This window comes from Penicillium paradoxum (genome assembly GCF_028828445.1).
Source record: "Penicillium paradoxum strain IBT 22861 chromosome Unknown utg000002l_segment0_segment0, whole genome shotgun sequence".
In the NCBI taxonomy this organism is placed as follows: domain Eukaryota; kingdom Fungi; phylum Ascomycota; class Eurotiomycetes; order Eurotiales; family Aspergillaceae; genus Penicillium; species Penicillium paradoxum.
Genome location: NW_026643180.1, coordinates 1,754,992 through 1,771,708, shown reverse-complemented (window position 1 = coordinate 1,771,708; position 16,717 = coordinate 1,754,992). Strand labels below are relative to the sequence as shown.

General features: G+C 46.9%; 4 protein-coding genes across 4 annotated transcripts; 2 read left to right on the top strand and 2 right to left on the bottom strand.

Annotated features, from left to right (window-relative positions):
* Nucleotides 1–897: 897 nt before the first annotated feature.
* N7457_000655 (endopolyphosphatase) lies at nt 898–2,857 on the bottom strand (the record flags this gene model as incomplete). Its single annotated transcript, XM_057171723.1, has 2 exons — nt 898–2,633; nt 2,692–2,857. The coding sequence occupies 2 exons, from the start codon at nt 2,855–2,857 to the stop codon at nt 898–900; spliced, it is 1,902 nt and encodes a 633-aa protein (XP_057035626.1).
* A 6,839-nt stretch (nt 2,858–9,696) lies between these two features.
* On the top strand, nt 9,697–11,897 carry N7457_000654 (uncharacterized protein; the record flags this gene model as incomplete). Its single annotated transcript, XM_057171722.1, has 9 exons — nt 9,697–9,828; nt 9,887–9,956; nt 10,032–10,079; nt 10,133–10,235; nt 10,322–10,563; nt 10,631–10,951; nt 11,026–11,283; nt 11,343–11,682; nt 11,756–11,897. The coding sequence occupies 9 exons, from the start codon at nt 9,697–9,699 to the stop codon at nt 11,895–11,897; spliced, it is 1,656 nt and encodes a 551-aa protein (XP_057035625.1).
* A 1,768-nt stretch (nt 11,898–13,665) lies between these two features.
* Nucleotides 13,666–14,163, top strand: N7457_000653 (uncharacterized protein; the record flags this gene model as incomplete). The annotated part of the gene is made up of 1 exon (XM_057171721.1): nt 13,666–14,163. One exon carries the CDS (start codon nt 13,666–13,668, stop codon nt 14,161–14,163), a length of 498 nt encoding a protein of 165 aa, XP_057035624.1.
* A 243-nt stretch (nt 14,164–14,406) lies between these two features.
* Nucleotides 14,407–16,120, bottom strand: N7457_000652 (uncharacterized protein; the record flags this gene model as incomplete). The annotated part of the gene is made up of 2 exons (XM_057171720.1): nt 14,407–15,745; nt 15,798–16,120. The coding sequence occupies 2 exons, from the start codon at nt 16,118–16,120 to the stop codon at nt 14,407–14,409; spliced, it is 1,662 nt and encodes a 553-aa protein (XP_057035623.1).
* Nucleotides 16,121–16,717: the final 597 nt, after the last annotated feature.

Here is a 16,717-nt window from a genome sequence, read left to right as displayed (position 1 = left end):
TCTTGGAATGTTCTACGGATACGTACGAGATACATTACTGGTCTATATACAGGTCTGAAATCCACTGGAATCCTTCGATCGTATCTAGGTAGTTCCAAGGCTCAAACGGGGCATCTGCAATTGCGATACCCAACTGGTGGCAACGCTGCTTACTCCACGCGGTACACTCCATCGAATGCTGCGCTGTCCTGCGTATGTTTTACACTAGAAGTCAGCCTTTTCCTGCGAGGTCAATGATAATTACGGAGTAATGACGGGTTGAGCGCTACGTGGCAGCGGCTCAAGGCGAGAAGAATTAGGGCCTCGCGGATTGGCTAGCGAGCGATGATTTCCCTCTGCCTAGCTTTTTATTATAGGATCACCTTACCCAGCTAACTAGATTTCCAAGTCCGAGGGCCAAACTAGCTTGGGTTAACGTGCCTGAGCACCTCAGTCTAGCTGAACCTTACTAGCACGGACTGCCACGCTGGCGGTGGCTGTGATGAGTTTGCCGTGGTCAGAGTAAGATGTATTGAAGTATCTCGGCATTGTGCGATAGGTGTTCACCTATTTACTCCGCACATCGATGGGACCACAATGCCAAGATGGAGGCAAAGATGCAGTGCTCACTGCACATGTACGTTGAGTATGTCGAGTACTCGGGTGGACGTACTCTTCCCGAAGTCCCAGGATGCGCGGTACGAAGTACACCGCCAGAATGATGTCCTCTTCGATTGGACCAGTCCATTGTAGACGCAAAATCTGATAATCCATTTTACATTTGATCGTACATACTTCCATATCAAACAGTACCCTAATCTCGAATATCACGCACAATTCTCCACTGTACAAGTGCGAGATGCAAAGTATGTATCGATGCAAGTATCCAAAAAATAAGCAAGCGAAATCAAAACCGCCCTATTCATTCAAATCATCAAGATTTTCGAATCCGACAAAAGCGCGCCTTAAGAAAGCCCGCCAAATACCATTCACTGGCTTCTTTTTCTTGGCGGCAGACCGATCAGCGTGGCTGATGGCGTCGTTCGCCCGGCTCTCTTCAGCGGTTTCGTCCTCCTCGGCAATTCTGGCTGCGAGTTGGAAAAAGCTGCGCACCGTCAGATCCTTCATTCGATACACGTCATCGTTTGTGGTGTACTCGATCTCGAAGTTGAGGCGAGGGTCTTTGCCTCTTTGGCCTGCCGCGATCTCCTCGTGAATTTTTGTTAGGTTTGAGTAGTATTGGGTGTAGCCCAGCAATGTAAACACTTGGTTTGAATATGCCGGACCAGGAGGAGCGGTTGACGATGGTGGCTCAGGGACTTTGAAGTGAGGCTTCTTCTTGCCCTTCTTCTTTTTCTTCTTTTGGATTTCGGGAGAAGTCAGTGAACTGTTGCTGACTTCTGGAGTATTATTATCGTCGTGATAAACTCCAACAGATACATTGTCAATCTCGTGAGAAGACAGGTCTGGCCCATGTGCGACATCGTTGAGTCCCGTGATGTTGTAGTTGATCACGCGCAGGCTGGGGAAAAAGTTCGGGACCAAACTGGGAGATACCAACGACACGCTGTATCGTTCCGCCCATGGGCCTCCGATCTTCTCTAAGAACTTTTGCTTCTTCTTTTCTTTATTTTTTCCTCCGTTACCTTTCTTAGCCGGTTCGACTTCTGAGGACAGATCTTCCGAATCTAATGTGAAGTCAAGCTCCTCGAAGATACCCGACGGAGGAGACGGCAATGAGGACCATTGGTTTCGAAGAGACTCAAGATAATCGGCTTTTGAGCTGACTGATACCTTCCCATTGGCCTCCGAATCAATATCGACTTTGTTGCTATCCTGGAGCATGAAGTGATCAATGTTCATATGGCCGTAAATGCTACCAACGACAATATCGCGGTACTGGTGCATCCAGAGAGTATATTTTTGCCAGCATGTTTCATCCCAATTCCTTTTCTCGCTTGAGCGGGCTGGAGGAACATGGCCCATGAGAATCGCTTTCATGTTGCGACTACGCAGGATTTTCAACTGCACTCTCAGCCACTCCATGTGCTCATATCCCGGCTCCGACTTGGCACTGCATCCATCCACCGCGCTGTTGGAGTCGAAGAAGTACATGGTGTTCAGGCTGATGACCGCCAGCCGACCGGGAACCACCTCCGTGGTGAACCAGCCGCCCTCGACAAAGGTGTGGCGCTGGTCTTCTGGAATAAAAGCATTCCAAATCTCTGCAAAACGTTTTGTCCACTTGTTCGGCCCCTCGTTGAAAATGTTGTGGGGCATGATATCGTTGTTACCGAACGTCGGGATCACGGGGATAGACATCTTAGGAACGGCGTTCGAGGTCGCAACAAGCTCCTCCTGGCCGAAAATGCTAACCCACTTTTGAGACAGGAAGTCATTGAGCTCCATAATCTCATCCGCCGTGCGAGGGAGCTTTTCATCATTGTCGTGCCGAGCCGAATCGCCAGTCCAAATCACGAAATCAATCTCATCCTTCAAATTTTCTTCGATCCAGCGAAAAGTTTCGTTCACAAGCGATAGCGGCGCATCGCATTCTGTCCCCTCGGCTCCAAAATATCCCGCAGGTCCATTTCCACGGTGGCACGAGCGATCGATCGAGCTTCCGGGTTTGTAGAGGCGGTCGGGATGAAAATCTGTTGGTCAGCACAAGTTACACAACATAAGTTCTGGGGTAGAGAAGGATTCTCTTACCAGTTATGTGCAGGAATCGTCCGCGTATAGGTTTGCGTGAACCCTCCGCCAGCACCTGGCCAGCAGGCGTTGGACTAAAATGGTCGGCCAACGGCTGCTGTTGAGCCAAGGGGCCGGCGGAGATGGCGTCAGCAAAGAGGCCCAGCAGCAAGAAAATTGACTGCATGAGTCCTCTAAACCAACTGGTGCACCAAGAGAAACAAAAGTGAAGGTCGGAATAATTTGAAGGAGAGATCTTATCTGGCGCGGTCACGTCACTGGGCGGGTGCCGCAGCCGAATTCCAGGAACGGACAGCCAATCAGAGGCCTTGCGCCTTAGGGAGAGAAACACACAACTTCCGCCGGGTTACTTCGTAGGTCAAATAGTTATAAGTCAACTAGGAATGTGAAGGGCTGATGAATGATCTACTCTCCACTGAAACCATAAAGTACTACCCAGGTCAAGTTAGAGTTGGGCTGATATCCCCAGATCGACATGCTCATACGACTTACAGCCAATGAAGTCACCACGTGCTCACGGCGATCTTGGAGGCTTAGGGGGCACCCGCTTTCTTTTGAGGCTATACACCCTTGTGTGTACTACATAATTGCCTACCTACATGATGCAGTTATATATGGCTGCTATACACTGAAGCCCGCTTGTGCGGCCATCATTTCTAGCACTATATGGACTCTCGACAGTAACAAAATTCCTGGAACACTGGAAAACTATTGGGTTTTCTTTGTATTCCCCGGGGTCACTCATTTCACTCATTTTTAGGCAGGGGATCGGATGATCAAATGTCACTGCTGGCAGGTGACCAACACCGCAAGGTTCACATGGGTTCAACAAAGCTCTCGTCAGATGGCATATCCATGATTACAGTATCCCTATCAGCTGATTGCCTGGCCTTTCCCCGGCCATTGGTCTGTTCGAAACCTTTATCAATGTCGATATGTTGGCCTTGCTGTCAAGGATAGCCACAATACCCAGGTTAGAAGCAGGTTCAGCGTGAGGGATTTTGGAAAACCAATCAAAGGAGAAGTTTTGACTTCACAGTCTATTGTAAGCCAAATGTTGTCTTAAGCTCGCCGTTATATCTATGAGCTCGCCAGCAAAGAACGGCCAAACGTAAATCTCGGCTGGTTCAAATATGGATTGTCGACCTGTTAGAGGTAAATTTCTTGACAATGCATGGCCTATAGTATCAGAGACAGATCAACAAGCTTCAAGACGACTAAAATCGGAAATAATATGTAGATTGTTTCAAAGCATAGCCAGTGATTTCACCAGTCCCAGGTGAATCTCAAGTGGGTGACTCTGCTTATGGAGCACTATCAGAAACACACATGGAAAAAAGAGATAACTTCGTATTTGAGATAGGTAAACATAAACTTCAACCTCGATGTTCTGGCCCTTTGCTACAGCTATCTATTCTTCTGAAGCCTGCAGTTTAGCCCTGCAGTTTAGCCTCTAAAGCCGTATTCTTCCCTCTCAGTTATTTGGGCTTTTTGCTAATACTTTCAGCATTCCTAACATTTACTTATAATGCTGCCAGATCCCTCCGTGGAGCGATCTAGGTTTTTTCATCAATTTTGATGGATTGAGCCCGTTGGATGTACGCCGCTTCTCTATCTCCGTCCGTAACGACAAAACTAGTTCAAATTCTCAATGAATAACAGTAAGTGATGTAGCGAGTTTATTGAGCAACGTGCTATACCATGACTTGGCTTAGCGTCGAACAGATCGAGGGTGAGCGGTAGGTCATGCACATCGTGTTATGACTTGTATCTCGATCCATTGCACTGAGTCCACGTTGCTTTGGTGTTGAAACAGTCTAGATTTTCCTGATCTTTAATTCTAGGTTTGCTACATGGTGAAGTAAATCAACAATAAGCGCACCTTTTGAGTTGGTATATTTGGCAGACAAATGGATTCGGGGTAGAGGTTAGGCAGAAGCAGGTGGAGTAAGAACTGGGGGTGAGGCTTACCTATCCGGATAAGCCCATATCAAGCAAAACAGCTCTCTTGGGAATTACGGGTCCAGCTAACAGGCAAGCTCTCGTTATAGAATGCAAGCTTGCATGTATGGCAAGGGTCAAGTTGTTCGGGCTCATAGCAGATGCAATAGCTATCATCGTGTCTTGAGTCGTTTTCTCTTTTCAAGTTAGCTCCCCGAATGTTTTGTTCATATCACATCGAGGGGAGCCAATGTTTACCTTTCTATTCTTTGTACGGAGTAGTTTTGGAATTGGAAAATCATATAAATTCTCAGCGATATCAGTGAGCTTCATGACTCACGCGTGGACTCTTCAATCTAGCCTCATCAAGAAAATAATCTAGCTTTGCTTTTCTGAGACATCTCGATCATCAGTATCACTCTGATCGCTTTCTCTGGCTGAACTTAAAAAGACCAGGAGACTCTTCTTTGTGTATCAATCTCAGGCTTTCAGATCCTTTTTCCTTGTGTTTCTGGTCCTCATTGCGCTTTTGAACATATGCACTAGGAAGATTGGGATGGAACCAATTCAAAGTCTCAGGGTAGCTTACCTGGCATCTTCGGATGTCCAGTTGCTCTGGGCCCTGCCCCCGAGGCCGGCCCGCGGGCACCGGGGCACGTGCGCCTTTTAATGATCGCTAACCCTAGTTCAAGGATGCAAGTAACCCTTCTAGCGAGGATTTCTAGGGCTTGAAAGATAGATGAACTATCTATTATTTACAATAAGGTTGAATAAAACAGCTATATAGGATTAGACTTTCGAAGACTCAGTGCTCACTCTTCTGCGTTTTCTAGAAGAAATTTGTTCCTAACTTGCAGATATATATCATGTTTGATATTTTATTCCATCCTCGTTTCACTTCCTTCAATATATATTCGTACTGTGTTTTTGATCCATCGCCCAAACTATGGATTGAATAAAGAAAATCTGCTCACTTCCTTACTTTTACAGTCAAAGGCAAGATATATTTAGCTACTATAAGTTCATTAGACCATCCATTCAACAGTAGCTTTCCTGTAAGAACGATGTATTGTTTTTGCTAAAGGATAAACGCAGATTACAATATGAAACAGCATTGTAGCACGATGGGGTCTACAGTATGAGGTCAATTTATCCCAAATAGTCTTCGTCCATAGTTACTCACGACCCCGATGTATGGAGTGCGGTAGCCACGAGGCATGTATTGGCAGTCAATGTTGCAAAAATCAACACTTTAGTTCCAGATCGATGATACTTAAGAAACAACTAAGCATTTTTGATTGCTATCAAAGTTTCGATTTACTTTGCTTGGTCAACTGAGATATTAGTGCCCTACTCGCCGCACCATCTAAGTACGTATCCCAGGCGGGAAGCGATGAGCGATCTCCAGGCCGCGAGGCATTGGCGAGAAATTAATAATATACAATTTAATAGCGTGGTCCACACATTGAAGTTTATCGCGATTTCGGAAGAGCATATAGCCCACTTGCAATTGTTTCAAATTTTCAAACGTCCAAGGATGCTCGCTCGTTAGCTCAAACATATCACACTAACAATTGATAAATCCTTGATCAATGCATGTTTACTTTGTAAAACCTAAGTATCTAGAAATCAGTAATTCCAGTGGATGTGCTGAAAGGCTTGATGAGGATCCTTGGGTCGAGCAGCCAGGCTGGAACCCAGGAGGACACTGGAAGCATTAGAGCCGACATCTACCACAGGCAAACCACAGGCAACTGTAGCGAAGCTGCGAGAGGCCATGACATGCCTATTTATGAAGTACCTTTTGTCGGCAATTGAGTCTGGCAAATATGCACTAGAAATCCGTAGCTCAACACAGAGGTTCATGTAACCACCTGAGTGGAACAATCATATCTCTATAAGCGAGCACAGTGGTTGCCCATTGCAAGTGCTGCGCGTAGACGGAAAATCAAGCTCCATTCCCAGTTGGTACATCAGGTTCGGTCCATGTTGCAGCTTGGTTTCGTAGATCGGCTGTTGCGGTAAGTACTCGGCGAGCACGTTCAGTCGAGCCTGAACTGACGGGGACCAACGGTCATGGACCTCTCACAGCGCACTCAGGCTCTCAGATTCTGACGGTATACAAACCAGTGCTGTGGCGCACACTAAACGGATAGGAGGACGGAAGTAGTGAGGATCAGGAGCATCAAGCTTCGATTTCACTTTTCATTCTTTAGTTGCGATCGGTCATGCTCGCTAGGAAGTAGGCGAAAAGATTCACACAGACTCCCCCTTAGCATCATACCAATAGCTTTTGTGGTACGTTGTTTGGACGAGGATAACTTTTTTTTCCCGCGTGATGGCGTGATCCCAGAGATGGAAGTTTCCGTGTAAGCTCCGACCCACGTGGATGTCACCCGGGGGACCAGCTATCACTTCCATGGTTGTTCATTCCTCGGCGCTCAAGGAATCCCTTTCGAATTTTCTTGTTCTCGCAGGGCTTTTATTCACTTTCAATCTTAAGAAGTCGATTGTGTTGTGATTTGGCGAGGCACACTCGAAGGGGACATGCGCGGATAGTTATTGCGGTTCGCGTATCTTCCGGGGAAAATATTGCATTCTGCAGGGCGTAGATTCGGAGGGACATGCTTGGGACCTTAAGCCTGCGTGGGTGGAGAGGGCCACAGTCATGTGCGAGTCAAGTAGTTCTGCCGGGGGATCAACGGTGGTAGAGGGGCCTGGAAGGTAAGCACGTCCTCTCAGCGAGAGAAGATGTTATTGGTCTGTGAGCTTGTTCAAAAGGCAAGTACTCCGTAAAGAGAGGCATCTCAACTTGACAGGGGAGATAACGCACTGTTCCATGACTCTCCCGGCGAGGCACTCGAGGGCGGTTTGTGGCAACACTTAATTGGAGGCCTCTCGGGTCTGACCATATCACTTTAGCCATGGAATTCTCCCGCTGTGGGGGCATAGAGCAGTGATATTTTCATCCTTAATTTGCCGATTGCCACAGACAGTCCGAAGTATTCTTTGTCGGGATTCGCAGGTGGAAAAATCACTAGGGGGCTCGGGATCTTTGCAACCGACGTCGAACGCTACATTCATTCCCGGGGTTAGGATTAATTCCAATGTCAATACTCTGTACTTAGCCAGGCTTGAACAACACAGACGTGTAGTGGGCTCTTTTTTTTACCCTAACCAAGAGTAAGCTTTGCGATTGGATGATATGGCACTAGTCGCGAAGGTGGAATTGATGTGTATTTTGGACCAAACTCGAATATAACAAGTGCAATATGAAAAATAACCAAAGTACATATGGGCGGTATTGACTCGGTTTCATACAATTGATGGCTGGCAGACTTCAATTTATAGCCAAAAGCCATTCGCCAGGTCTGCGCCAAGTTTAGGATGTACCCTGGAAGGTGGGGGAAAGCTCAGCGAGAAAGCAGCACGGAGGACTCCGTACGGAGTAGTCCGTAATCTAACTAGGTGTTATAATCCTTGCCCATTAACCCCCGAGAAGAAGCAATACATGCCAAGATTATAGACTCAGACTAAGATATTCCGATTTTTGAAAAAGAACCGAGGCCCGCTAGATTCCGATGACCGTCGGGATCTGTCACTCGCGAGCTTTTTTACGTGTCCGAGGGAACAACCCGACTCAACGCTGATATTCGCCCAGTGTGGACCTCTCCTGTCATGTATGTACTCTGTATGGAGTATGGATGATTGCACTCCACAGCACCTCGTGGTGCGTGCATGAAGATTTGGGAGTTTTGTTCCGACATTTGGTTGGTAAATGGTACACATTCTCCAGCCTCCAGACAGACTATACCCCTTTTTGATTCTTGGAGTCAGCTGGTCTGCCAAGGCTTCACGGAGAGGGGCCCTAAGCTTTGACTCGGCATGAGTGGCTAGAACGTTTTTAGGCACCTTTTGGGCCTGTCTCAGGATGTGTCTCCGTGGCTAGCATTCTAGCCCCCGTTCCGTAAGGGTATTCTAAGTTCGGCCCGGGGCCTGTAGTGTCTATCTTGGAAGGTTTCTCGTCTCCGGCATAAGCTCCGCTGGAATGGCGCTCTCTCAAGCGAGGGTCAGATGCATCTGGTCTTTGTATTGGTGTAAACCTACCATAACGCACGGTCAGTTTCCCAGTAAAAGTGGGATTTCCGGGGAAGGTTAGATGCGTGATTCGGGCCGAAGTTTATTGGAGGGCAATGATGCAGGGAAATTGCATTTGCGTAGGATGAAGCCAAAAAGCAGCTAACACACAACCCGACTGAGCCAAAAGCGGGCTAGTGGATTGTGGGGGAGGAGCCGTGAAGGATGCAACACGGAGGTTCCTCCGTGTTGACAAGGGCCTCCGTCCAACTGTTTCCCCAATTTGGAAGACAAAGCAGTTGATTCTGGAAAGGAACAGGCGGAGTAATTTTGGTTGGTGCTAACATTTGACATGTGCAGTATTGAACCAGAGGCAAAAAGCCTAGACATATTGCCACTCGACTACAGGAAAATAGCGACGTGGGAGGCAATTTAGCCATGTTAATGGGCATCAGTAATCTCACTATGGCCTGGAGGCCAAGGAGAGTGGCCTGTAATTTCAGGCTCTCCAGGCGCCTTATTTGGCGTGTCGAAAAGGGGTTTCGGTTTGCCTCTAGGCGGGACACAGGGCCGATGTTCCAGGCATCAGACTCTAATTTCTTTCGTGAGAGTCGGAAATGGCGCTGACTATGGGGGCGAATGGTATGATTGGGGAATGCCCCGGACCCAAATGAGGATGCGGAGGTATCTGGAAAAGCCACCAACTAGAGGCGTCTGTCGCTGGGGACAGGGGGTCCACGGTCACAAGGTAACGAAGTCTGGGGAACCGGGGACTCGACCAGGTGTTCCGAGAAAAAAAAGAATTATAGTCATTTTCTTAAATTGATTTGATGATCTGACATTCTCAGCTACATTATAAGAACCTCATCCCCACCCCGCTGTTCATGAGACTCACGATTTGTCGCGCCAATCCCGTCTATCACCGACTGGATCAACTATCGAGATCGTCGATCGGAATTCGAATCCCCCCGGTGACATTATATAGTCATGTCGGACGATAAGAAGGCACTAGAGGAGGTGCATGGCATCTCCACTGCCATTGACGACCCAGCACGCGTTCTACCTGGATATGGGCAGACTACCAAGCGCGAGGGCGCAAAGACCAAGGAGGTCCACAATGTCAGTTTGTCTTAACACGGATTTTTAACGGACAGAATTCTCACATGCAAGCTTTCAGGCCGATCTGTTCGCTGCTATCGAGGAGACTAAAATTGAAAGATGGAGCAAGAATTCCATCCACTTGTACTGTGAGTATAGAGACCAATGCATCTCTGACTTCCAATGTGAGGAAACAATTGCTAACATTCTATGCGATACTTTAGTCTGTATCTTCGTCGCTTTCTGCTGCGCCTGTGCCAATGGTTATGATGGTATGTCTTCTCACGAATTTGGTGAATCCACATGAACTAATCAAAGGCTGTAGGTTCGCTGATGGGATCGATTCTCGCCATGGACCATTATCAAGACGTCTTTAAAACTGGCATGGATGGACCCAAGGTTTCTGTTGTTACTTCTCTCTACACAGTGTATGTTCCTTTTTACCTCTTCCGTTTGCCACCTCCTTGTGGCTTCCACACTGAGTACTGAAACTGACATGAAACGTCTCTCCCAGTGGATCAATTGTCTGTACTCCAATCAGTGCTACTATTTCCGACAAACTTGGCCGTCGCAAGTGTATGTTTGTGGGCGCCTGGGTGATTATTATTGGATCTATCATTATTTCCAGTGGCCATACTCTCGCACAATTCGTTGTTGGCCGCTTCATTCTCGGTGCGGGCATTCAGATTATGGTTGTTTCCGCCCCTGCCTATGCAGTTGAGATTTCTCCGCCTCACTGGCGTGGTCGTGCCGTCGGTGAGTATTTTGATCTTTTCTCTGAGATAGGAAATTGCGCATCGTATCATTTCTAACAACTGACCAGGTTTCTACAACTGCGGTTGGTTTGGTGGCTCCATCCCTGCTGCTGTTATCACATTCGGCTGCGAAAAGATTGGCAACAACTGGCAGTGGCGTATCCCCTTCATCTGCCAATGCTTTGCTTGCATTATCGTCATCATCTCCGTTTGGTTCATTCCCGAGTCACCTCGTTGGCTCATTGCTAACGGCCGGAACGAAGAAGCCATTGCGTTCCTGGTCAAGTATCACGGCAATGGTGACCCTAACGCTCGATTGGTCCGCCTTGAGATTGAGGAGATGAAGGAAGGTATTCGAATCGATGGTATTGACAAGAGATGGTGGGATTGTAAGTTTTCCATTGCCAATATCTTCGGATCCATTTCTCGCAATAGCAGCTAACGTTCGCTCTCAAATTACTAGACCGACCATTCATCACTACCCACAGTGGACGCTGGCGTTTCGCTCAAGTCATCATGATCTCCATCTTTGGACAGTGGTCCGGCAACGGTCTCGGTTACTTCAACGCCACTATCTTCAAGGTTATCGGATACGAGAAGAGCTCTACCCAATTGTTGCTCAACATCGTCAACTCTATTGTCTCAGCTGTGGGTGCACTTAGTGCTGTGTACTTCACTGACAAGATGCGTCGTCGCCCTGTGCTTATCTTCGGTACCCTTGGTGAGTTTGGCCTTCCCCGTCCGGTACATAATAACCAGTCTGACTAAACAATTGCTCAGCATGCGCTGTTACCCTGGCTATCAATGCCGGTATTCTACAGGAAGTTGCCAATACCGGGACAATCAACAAAACCAAGGGACAAGCTGCCCTTGCTTTCTACTATCTTTTCAACACCGTCTTCTCGTTCACCTACACCCCCCTTCAGGGTGTCATTCCCGCTGAGGCATTGGAGACAACAACTCGTTCCAAGGGTTTGGCCTTGTCAGGCTTCATGGTCAGCAGCATTAGTTTCATCAGTCAGTTCGCTACACCTATTGGTCTTGCAGACATCTCCACCAACTACTTCTGGATCTTCGTCGGTTGGGACGTCGTCGAGTCCGTTTTCTGGTACTTCTTCTGGTAAGTCTGCTCAACTTTCTTTGCGAGCGTCACGCATTTCATAGCACTTTAATACTAACATGGAATACTCTAGTGTCGAATCCCAGGGCCGAACTCTGGAGGAATTGGAGTGGGTCTACCAGCAGCCCAACCCTGTCAAGGCATCCCAGAACTTGGACAAGATTGTTGTCCAGAGCGACGGAACCGTCACAGAGAAAATTGAAGATGATGCGTAAACAAAGCTTCATTTGATGAGGTCTGTTGGCATGTGTCGCGTGTGAGTTGGGGATGTTGCGCAGTATGACGAAGAGTCATCTTACGAAACTGGCTCGGTGGATGCATTTCCACCCTGAGCCTTGCGCGGGGAGGAGAGTTTGGTAAAGTTGTTTAATACGGAATGTTAATATGTTTTTGAGCAATATAATAAGATATCAGTTGATTTTCACCTACTCAGTGAAGAGCATCAATAATTCTCTACAAAAGCCGAGACCGAGGCGAATAGATCACTATTATCATTCAGAAACAGTCCAGGTCCATTTTACAAAGGCTCGGAGAATTTCCTCACAGTCTGGCGGCCGTGGGAAGACATAATTTGATAGACTCACGCGTCCTCGATTAGTTGCTGCCCGCCTCCTGATCTTTAAAAGCTGGTCCTGGAAATGTGCAACATCAACAGTTCGATTCGCCTTGTGAATTTTTCAGGTATTCCTATTGGAAGAATTGCCTATCCGTATGTGTTCCATCCAATTTTGGTCGTAATCCATTCGACAGATCGTGATAGGAATTGAACTTATGATATTGATGTCGTTATCATGACTATAGAGCCAACATAATGGGAGGGATAGCCACATTCATAGCAGATCCTCATTCACAAATGATTTGCTTAGAAACATTGAATTTTCTCCAGTCAGAACAACCATGATGGTGTTAACATGGGACTCAAGTTATACAAGGGCATCACACGTCTGCGCTTGAATCCAAGCACACAACAACGGTAAGAGGTCAAGCCAGGCCTATCGGAACCAATGAATATAACAAAGCTTAATTGTTAGGGCTATTCTTATGTGACCATGGGGGCATTCTCTTAATAACAAGAAAAGTGTTGATTGGGCGCAGAGGATCCGATCGGCCGGATACCTCTTGGTGGCTGAGGCGCTCGTATACCTGGCAGATAGAGTCTAATATAAACCGGGCAGAGTTTATTTTTATCAATGAACAGGGGTGGAGCTCTATCAACTACGCTTCTTTGTACGGAGTACGTGAAAGGCCCTTTGAGATAAATTCCCTAGCATAAAACAGAAGTAGAGATCATAGGGAACCAACTGAAGGGGTTTGGAACTAATTGGATCAGGTAGATTGATTAAATAAATTGCTGAAATACTAATACAAACAGTCTCTAACTAAAATCGGACAGAAAATGTTTTGCGATAGGTTGATATAATTTGGCCCCGCGTATGGATGCGTTCATACTCCAAATAATGCCAATCGTTCCTAGGAGAACATGAAGAGATGAAAGATTATTGCGGCAAATCGTAGATTTTTGAAAGATTTGGAAATCTCAACATCCTAGAAGTACAAGATTCCAATGGAAAATGCGACTCCTGAGTCTGGGAATGATTTTGTTGTCCTAAGTGGCAGCAGCTCGTTCCCCATGTCCCATGTGTTCGCCTATTTTCCCGAGACACTGACTTCAGATACAAAAAGGCAAGTAAAATACATAATCCCCTTAATCTCAAAGAGTTGAGGCGAAAAGAATCTTGAAAAGACAGGTAATGGAATTTCGATGTCAAGGTCTACAAATGGGCATGATAGACGCGGTTATGACTCCCGCATTGGGATCCGGTTACATCATGTCCATGTCTGCAAAACGATTGTTCATCTTCATAAACAAAGTGGACCTCCAAGGTGGATAAACCGACAATAGTCATATTTAAACCCCAGATCCCCCAGAATGTAAGAATACCCAACAGACACCGCTACTCTACAATCGAGAAGTAATTCAACATGGTTCAGATCAAAATCTCAATGCTGCTCACGACGTTTGGCATCATGAGCGCCGGAATCGGCTGCTCTGCCGCAACTATCACCAACAGCTTGCTGCTGTCTGATATTGCCAATCAGCTATCTCTGCCAGCATCGACATGGTCTGCCAGTGGTACCCACATGGCCAAAGGATTCACCAGCGAATCAGCGGAGACCGCATCTGTGGAAGGCTTGAAGCAGGACTGCGATAATATCAACCTCAACAAGAAACTGGCTGTCGATTTCCGCAGCGATGTTTTAGGTCCCGGTGTCACTGGCTTCTTTTACAAGTGCGAAAAGGTCAGCGAGGATACCAATAAGTACTGGTTCACTATCAGTGCTGGTGATGAGGCTCAGATCGACAAGCTTTGTGACCCGGATACTACCTATCCTATTGTCTATGACCAGCAGCATAATACGTGGTTCATTGATGAGCCTTTTGATTGTACTCAGCGAACAAATCCGACAGACTTCTTTTAATACGTCGACTAAAAATACCCTGGTAAGAGACCAATCCAGAAATATGATCTATGAGAATTGCAAACTAACAAAATCCGTTGATAAGGAATTGCTCGCGAGACTTCTAATGGCCTGGAAGGTGGGACCTGGATTGGGTGGGCACATTTATCTTTTCTTGTAATGATTGCTTAGAATAGCCATACAAGCCGTATGTAAACTGCGTGAATCAGTCTCGGGCTTCTTTCTCTGTCGCACCGTTGATATTCAATTTTTGCTCTCTTCTGTGTTGTTCTCTGAGCCAATCGCGTTGTTTGCTGTTTCCACCTTGCTGTCTTCAGTGTCAATCCTCTCACACCAATCCTTCTTGAATGCCAAAATCCATCGCCAAAGCCGCGGCTCTGTGATGAATATCTGTTCTGTGTCTCGAAGGCCAGCACATTTGAACCGATCACAAATAAATCCCCAATCTGCAACCATTGTCAAGTGACGAGCCACAGACAGCTCGAATTGCTGGGACGTGGAGAATGAACCGTTCTCTATTTTTTGGACATCGCTTGATGATAGGTCCTCAAGTCTGATCGATGCGTATTGGGATCGCGAACGAGATGAAGCTCTTTGTGAAAAGAAGTATGATTCGAGCTTCTTCTCTGGTGGATAAACCAATTCCCACAAAGTACGGAAAAGAGCAAGGTCGTCTGTGGAATCCATTGCTAGAAATCTAGCGAGGCACCAGACAAATTGACTGTTCTCAATGCACTGAATTGCTCTGGGGATAGACAAGTCCTCGGGCTGAACCGGCAACCCAATGCTCGATGCGTCTCTGAAACCGTCTCTGAAAGCAGAGCAAAGATTATCCTCTAACCTGTTCCGCGACTGAGGAAACCCAGGTGGTGACAAAAGCCAGGAGAGTGGCACGGTCGTGGTGAATGCCCAATCGATTATGCATGTAATGTTATACTGATCGTCGACGAAGATGTTATTCACGCTCAAGTCTGGGTGGCACAAGGAAAATGGGACCGACGATGTGATGATACCCTGCGAATTGCTTTCGTGTTGAGCGATCATGTCATTCAGGGCATGACTGGCGATGAGATAGTCCACACGATTCGCGGCACTGTCAATCTTTTGTCCCACAGTGACAAAGTCACCCCAATGGTTGCAGACATCTATCCAATCACCTTTGCTGGAGAAGTCTCTCTCGGATGGCAATGGAGCAGTAAAACAATGGGGTGCCAGCGGCAGCACTTCGGCGTGACGAGTGAGCGCCGCTATGAGGCTATCGTAGAACTCATTAGCGGTGGCAAAAGGGCCGCGAGGGACTTGTTTCAAGGTGCATCTCTTGTGTTGCAAGTGGCCTCGTGAGAGACATTCTCCAATGACAATATATCCGTCTTCGTCGCACAGGGACCCAATTTGGGAAAAGCGAAACTGAGCAAGCTTCCATGCAATGTGTCCTAGTTGATACAGCACTTTGCTGATGTGAATATCCAGTGAGCCCTGACGATGATGGAAATCATCCGTCCCCCACATCATCGCTAGTGTCTTTCCATCTGCCTTGCTCATCAAAATGTAGGGGACTTGGACTGGATTTTTTCGATCGGCACTTCCGGGGGTCAGCTCATATTATACCGAAGGCCAGTTCTTGCTCAGCTTACCAATATGCATAAACATTAGGAACAGGTAGGTTGACGTATTTCCTCAGAAACCTAAGGGTTACAACTTCGCTTGGCAGAAGTTTGGCGACAGCCTCGTCAGACAACTCGGGATGATTTGGTACTGGCGAACGGAAAACCCATTCAACGCCATCTTGAAATTGGAGGAGAACAGCCCAGTTAAAGCCTCCGCGTGCTGGTAATTGGTTAAGATTGCATAAACATCGGGGCCCCCGTCGTATCTCGCTCGCGATTTGACACAGAGCCTCAGCATCAAAATTGCTGTACAGGAAGATCGGGAAAGCTGGCGTCCCTTTCTGCGCCATGGCTTGGAGGGTAGATAGGGGGCTGTCCTTTTGTTCGAGGACGTATAGCTGGCTTAACTGTAACAAAAGGTTGATGGAAAGGATGAGCCTTTGAGTAGCAGGAGATTAGAACACTGGCCATGCTCTGGCCATGCTTTCAAGGAGCCAAGGTCGCTATTGCCGTATAGAACATGTTATACACAGTGAATATGAAAGGCAGCAAAGAAATACCAACGTAGGAAGGCGCCCTACTGCATGTACCTAACTTATCTACAAGCTACAACAGTATGCAGGCAACACCGCAGGCAACAGAATGGGGCATCACCACATCATATGGTAGTATTTTGGGGAGGATGAACATTCAAGTCCCTTCATAACTACACCTTTAATCATATATAGGTTCACTGCGAGCAGATACTCAATAGTTGCCCGACCTCGATGAACTACACAGAAAGAGGGAATCCTTATTCCATATGCAACCGGCCCAAAAGTGAGAGAAACGTTTGAAATTCAATCTTTGTGCTAGCAAAATAAGATGAACAAAAAATAGAAAAATGTTAGAGTACAAAACATTGCCAAAACATGGCATGGACTTATTGCCACACAAATGACGTTCTC